This window comes from Geospiza fortis, unplaced genomic scaffold (genome assembly GCF_000277835.1).
Source record: "Geospiza fortis unplaced genomic scaffold, GeoFor_1.0 scaffold112, whole genome shotgun sequence".
Taxonomy (NCBI): Eukaryota; Metazoa; Chordata; class Aves; order Passeriformes; family Thraupidae; genus Geospiza; species Geospiza fortis.
This window is the reverse complement of record NW_005054298.1, coordinates 16,013,620-16,019,619: the sequence shown is the minus strand read 5'-3', so window position 1 is coordinate 16,019,619 and position 6,000 is coordinate 16,013,620. Positions and strand designations below refer to the sequence as shown.

Here is a 6,000-nt window from a genome sequence, read left to right as displayed (position 1 = left end):
CCCTACCATCGTTTTAAATTTTATTAAATCTTAAAGATCTCCGACACAGCCGCGTATTAATTGCCTGTTCGTGCCCTAAATATTTTGCCTAATTTGCGGTCGTTTTCTGATACTAAGTACTCCGGTCTGCTTGCCTGATCGTAGTCTGGAAAGTACAGATATACAATCGCAGTGCATGGTTTTTCCTCCTTGATCATTGCCAACAATAGTAGGCAGATTAAGAGTTCGCGATTGCAAGCTCCCTCCCCACCTCCTCCTCCTCCTCTTAATTGGATTTATTTTTAAGTTGCTTTGAAAATAATAAACTGCAGGTAACGCGGGTCTGGACATTGAGGCAACTAACTTCTAACCAAATAAGTGCAAATAAGAATCTCGCAGAACAAAAGTTAGGTTTAAATTGCTGTGTCTTGGCTGGGGTGGGGGGGGCACGAATATGTCAGAGGAGCTGTTGCAGTAAAATGTAAGCACATCATCTTGGAGGGGGTACAGCGTGGTGGGCGTATTGTTGGCTCAGGAGGGAGAGAAAGATGTATAATTTAATGGTATATACAATCCACTGATCCTATTACTATCCTCCCTGGAGCTCTTGTTAGTTTCAATGGGAGTGAGTGAAATTGACATGGACTTGCATTCCTGGTCATGTGCTTTTTTTCCCCCTTTCTTTCTTCTCTTGTGATCTGAGATCCCCTTTTTGTTGATGTTGCTTTCCCACTTAATTATATGCATGTAGGTTAAATGAATACCTGACGAAAGGGCCCACGTTTCAAGGCAGTGACATTTGATAGCTGAGAGGAAAAGTGGCTTTAATGAAAAGCAACCTTTGGAATTCCTGCTTGTGAAAAATCCAATTCAGCTTTTTGTGCTGCCAGCAAGAAATGATCAGTAGCACCAGTGTTTATGGTATGTCCGTTTTGGGATCTACTTCCTTTGCATCTAAATAGCAAAGACAAATTTAAATAGCATGATAACGCACCGAGGACTCTGCATGCAAATATTTTGTAATAAATACCTAATGTTTAGTAGTATATTTTCTTGTGTATATATAAGCATTTTTTTCTCTTGCTATCATTTGTTTATCGTTTGTGCTTCGATTATGGCATTAGTTTTGTCCATTGTATTGATCTCAGTTGTAAAACCTGAAGTTGCATGTTACCAGCAGTGCACTATACACACCACTGAACTCCAATGGTATGTAAATTAGTAAAACTCGGCGAGTGGAGAGGGCAAAAACGTGTAGCAATGAATATATACACCTACACGTCTATGTGCTCATATATACATGCCTAAAATGCATCTTTTTCTTTTGCAAACTAGTATTTTTTTAGTAGTTATTTAAACTCCAGCTGCTTTTCCCTCTCTTACTTTCAGTGTAATCAGCTGCTAGAGATTCTAACTGATGTGGGGTGAGGGAATGTTTTGCATGTAAACAAACAAAATTACTGTTGTGGCCGAATGCTTAATACGATTTAATAAGGAGTATTTTATGCTCAGTTTACAAGTGTCTGGTTCACACTGCTCTGCTCTCAGTGCTTAACAGAATGAAATAATCCGGTGCTGAAACTGGCTCTATTTTAATGGTCACTCTCCAGACCCTCATGCTGCCCCTTCCTCCAAAAAAGTCAGATAAAATGGAGCATGGGGAATTTCAACAGAGCTCCTTGTGGTGCAGTAGATGCACCTCTAGGTATGCAGTTAAGGCTAAGGAAGTAGCAACAAAAGTGGCTATTAGTCTGTTTTGTGCAATCAGAAAGGGGGTATGTTCACTTTTAATTGTGTGTGATAGTAACAAATAAGGATGGAGAGAGACCCTAGGAGAGAGAGAGAGTGTGCATGTGTGTGTGTGTGTTTGGGATAAGGGGGAGGTCTGCCGTGTGTGGCTGATGATCTCTCGTAATAACATATCTGAATGCAAGAAAGAAATTGAGAGACAGTTGCACAATGTACACTCCTATTTTGGTGTTGTAGGTGACTGTATTGCTAAACATATCCCAGGTGATATATGATGGAAATGATCTGATTGCATTTTGCATTTAGAACTTGTTGACTTTGGAACAATCAATAAGGCAACTGTTTATTTTAGATGCACATAATTTGCTCTGAGAAATGTTTTAAGGAGAAGAGCAAGCAAGCGAGAGCGGAGCTTTTTTTTTTTTTTTCCTAGAGCTGTTGGAGCAAATGTGATTGCCAGATGGGAGATTTCCCTCTGTGATGTTAAAGCTGTAATATATATTCAGAGCAGATTGGACTGCTGCTTGTGATGAGGAGGATATTACATTTATAAATTTTAAATCGGGAATCGGACAGTATGCTGAGAGCTGAAATTGGATGGTGTGGACGGTTTGGACTGTTAAATGCAATTCCAGATAATAATAATAATTATAGTAGCAGTAATATATGTATATATAATAAACATGATACTATTAGGTAGCTATATATATTCTATGGTGCTTAAGTATATATTTTCAATATGAGTTCTCTCTTTCCTTGCTTCCCTTAAAATGTTAAGGATTGAGGGTGATTGGGAGGGGGTGTTTAAGAGCCCACTGTTAGGAGAAATCAAATATAATCAGGTTCCTGTTTGAGGAAAAGTTTTGCTAAAATTCTTTCTGCAAATGCATCTCTTTCTGAGTTTTTGTTTTGCCCGTGCATGTGGCCTGACAGTGCCACAGTCCTGAAAGACTGGGAAGTGGGAACTAGTCACACTCGAGCAGCTCTGCTGTTGCAAATTAAAAGTGTGTTGTGGTCAGGAAATGAAAGCTACAATGTCTCTTTTGAACAAGTCGTTTATCAAGAGAAACATCTATCAAGCAGTGACTTGTCACATTGATCCTCTAAAAGTTAGGTCCGAAGTGGAAGCTGCTTTGATGTTTTTGATGCCAAATTTATAAAATTGGGAAAGCTGGAGAGAGTAGGACTGATTTGCACTTAAAAATTTCTCTGCTCTGGGCGTGACAAAATCATCAAGTATCTCTGATATAAGAGCTGGTAAACTAAGGAGGTATCGGATCTTCTACCTTGTTTTTATTTTCACATGGAAACTTTCGCTTTGCCACTCAGGCAATTTCTTTTCAGGCTTCTAAAGATCCTGTCTGTATGACTCTCTGCATTATTTCATTGGGGATATTTTCTTGCTTAGGAGTACATCTGTTGCTTCCAAATTGAACCTTTTTTTGTTGTCTTTCTGATGGTATTTATAGAGTTCTGCTTGAGAAGGCAGTTTTTTTCCTCTCCTCTCAGTCTTGTTTCGTCTTCTTCTATTTGTAATCTCAGTTTCCACCTCTCATCCCTGTGAAGCAAAGTTTCTTTTACTGCCAAAGTAATGTTTATAGCAAGTAAGGTACATTTGAAGGTATTTGTTAGCACAACTTAAAACATGTTAAGAGTACAGCTAAGTGTCTCTTCCCCTTCTGATTTTCTTTTTCCATCCATTTTTAGCACATGAACCATGCGTTCTCAGCAGGAGCAGTGTATTTCAAATTGAATGTAAAGTTGAGATTTCAAGTAAAAAAAAAAAGACCAAAACAAAGTCTAAAACTGATGTTTTATCTTTCTCTATTTTCAACCATCTAAATTGTTTAGCAACTTCACTAAAAAGTTTTTCATTTTGCATAAAGTTTGTGTTTGGATTATAAAGGAATCCCTTTGAAACAAGGGTTTGGTGTTTGGTTGTTTGGTTTCTGTTTTCATCTCTGTGCTTTTTATATTTTTGGCTAGGGTATGAGTGAAATCTTCCTTAAAGCAGGATGCTTTGACTTCTTTTCTTCAGTGTCGTAAATGAGATAACACTGCTTATGAATACTTGATAGAGACCCATTTGAAAATAGGCAGCAAACAGCAGCGTGGTGGGAGTTTTGGTGAGTGTTATAGTTGCTAATTAATCATGTTGGAAATGAAGGAATCATAGCATGGTAATAAAGGCTCATTGTTGTTTGATGTTTGTAACAGGATGTGACTCCTACATGAATCTGGTGGGTTTGGAGGTTTTGTTGTTATTTCCTCCCGTCATATTCAGCAACCTTCACTATTAGCTCGAATTGTTTTTATTTACTGCAACATTGTGAAAGTACAGGAATGTTTGCTTATTGTAGCAGCATTTTAGAAATATTAAGATTGTATTATTATTGATATTTGCATCATACAGTTCATGGGAAAAAATTACTAGTCTTATGTCATTAGCTGTTCTTTAAGTTTTTTATAGTTAAGCCTAGCCAAACACTTTTTGTGGTTTATTTTCTCGAAATAAAAAGCCCTACTACTTTTATTTTTTATAATTTAAAAATGGTACTTGATGAACTTTTGTGCCCTACTTGCTTATGTGTTTGTGGTAAGGGATAGCAACTAAAAATATATTCCAGAATAGTTTGTATACTAACCCTTTAAAAATTGATCTGCAAAATACTTGGATGGTGGTTTTTTTCCTTGGTTTTGTTTCTATTACGGCTCTTATTAGATGTGTCATCTTTGGGCTTTATTTTTCACCTGTCTATTAATAACTGCTATATACAATGGAGAGAGAATCACTTTCAAAATACAAAGCTTTAGTTTAAAAATTTAATAAGGCTATTTTTTGCTGCATGAACAAGGTTTGTAATCTGCTGTTGTTTAGATGCTCAGTTTCTTTTTAAAATATAACTCCTAGAGGAGAATTATTCTGTATGGTGCCTGTCAGTAAGTTTATTCAATGAATGCATACATGAAGCACTGAATATGATGACTGATCTTTCTGTAGTCCTAATCATCAATTAATAGGCTTATCTGCTTGTTAGGAGTGGGTTTAATGGTACAAAATCAGCATGAGATCTGTCTATATGAAACACTTGTATGTTGTTTATGACAGACTGAGTTTTGATCTTGCATCCCCAGATCTAATAATAGAAATATTTGGCTCTTTGCCCTCAATCAATATATCCATTAACAGAAAAAACTTCACACAATACTTTCATAAAGTGCTGGATGTATTGATACCAAGTTGATAAATTTAATTACTGGGGTTTTGCATTGATTCATTGATCTTATGATTGGAGGAAATTGTTCTGCAGACATTTCTAAAGTATTGAGGAATATTGTGTGTCCATAAAGCCTTATTAATTGATAAATCAGCACTTTTTTTTCCTCCTCAGTTATTGATAAGACATAAAAATAACTGTAAAAATAATTTGGAATAAGCTAATTAGAAATTCTCATGTGTTAGTAACAGAGCAGATAAGAAGCAGTACTTTGGAGGTAAAAAAAATGAAGTTTGAAGTGGAATTGTGCCTATTGGGCCCAATCCTTAACTGGTGTAAAAAATATTTAACTTTGAAATGATAAAATAATTTACAGTTCCCAGAATCTGGACCATGGTGGCTGTTTTGTTTGTTTTGGTTGTGGTGGCTTGTCTTTTTTTTTTTTTCCCAGTACTGTTCTTTGACTCATTGGAAGCTGTTTTAAATTAGATATTATGGATGTATGGAATTTTAGATAAGCATCTGATCCAAAATGAATAGTATAGCTATAAAAGCAATTTGAAGAGCCGTAAATTCAGGATTGCGTATCCCTGATATTGTTGCAGAGTATTAAAATCTTGCTGCTAGAGATGCTATCCTGTAAGTGAAAACTTATCTTCCTTATGGGAAAGATGACTTCAGGGAACTCTCAGCTGGGCAAAGGCCCAGAGTTTTTTTTTTTTTTGTTGTTGTTGTGGCTAAAATAATAATTAAAAAAGCCAATACATAGAATTAGTTACAGGAATATTTTCCAGGTGAAAAACCTTACGGGAGTACTTGGCTCCATTTCGTTGAGGTATGCGACCTTTTCACCCTATGTCAATGATATTTTTATAGAGTGTGTGAGAAATGTGAGTATAAAGAAAATTCCTTAAGATCATTCAGTTTTTTATTTTTTCTTAAATAAACAAAAGAAAAAAAAAGAAAAAGAAGAAAAAAGAAATCTCTCAATCAAAATAACATATAGATCTCCCTTAATGAAACTAATGAAACAGTATTCCTTTAAAGAGTGGTA

The 6,000-nt window shown here is 36.0% G+C and overlaps 1 protein-coding gene across 1 annotated transcript in view; it reads left to right on the top strand.

Annotated features, from left to right (window-relative positions):
* The first annotated feature begins 781 nt into the window (after window positions 1–781).
* FIGN (fidgetin, microtubule severing factor) overlaps window positions 782–6,000 on the top strand; it is a 103,588-nt gene continuing 98,369 nt past the window's right edge. The window contains exon 1 of the mRNA XM_031055989.1: window positions 782–900. Within this exon, the coding sequence (XP_030911849.1) occupies window positions 876–900 (25 nt within the window). The 5' untranslated portion in view covers window positions 782–875. The remainder of the gene's footprint in view (window positions 901–6,000) is intronic.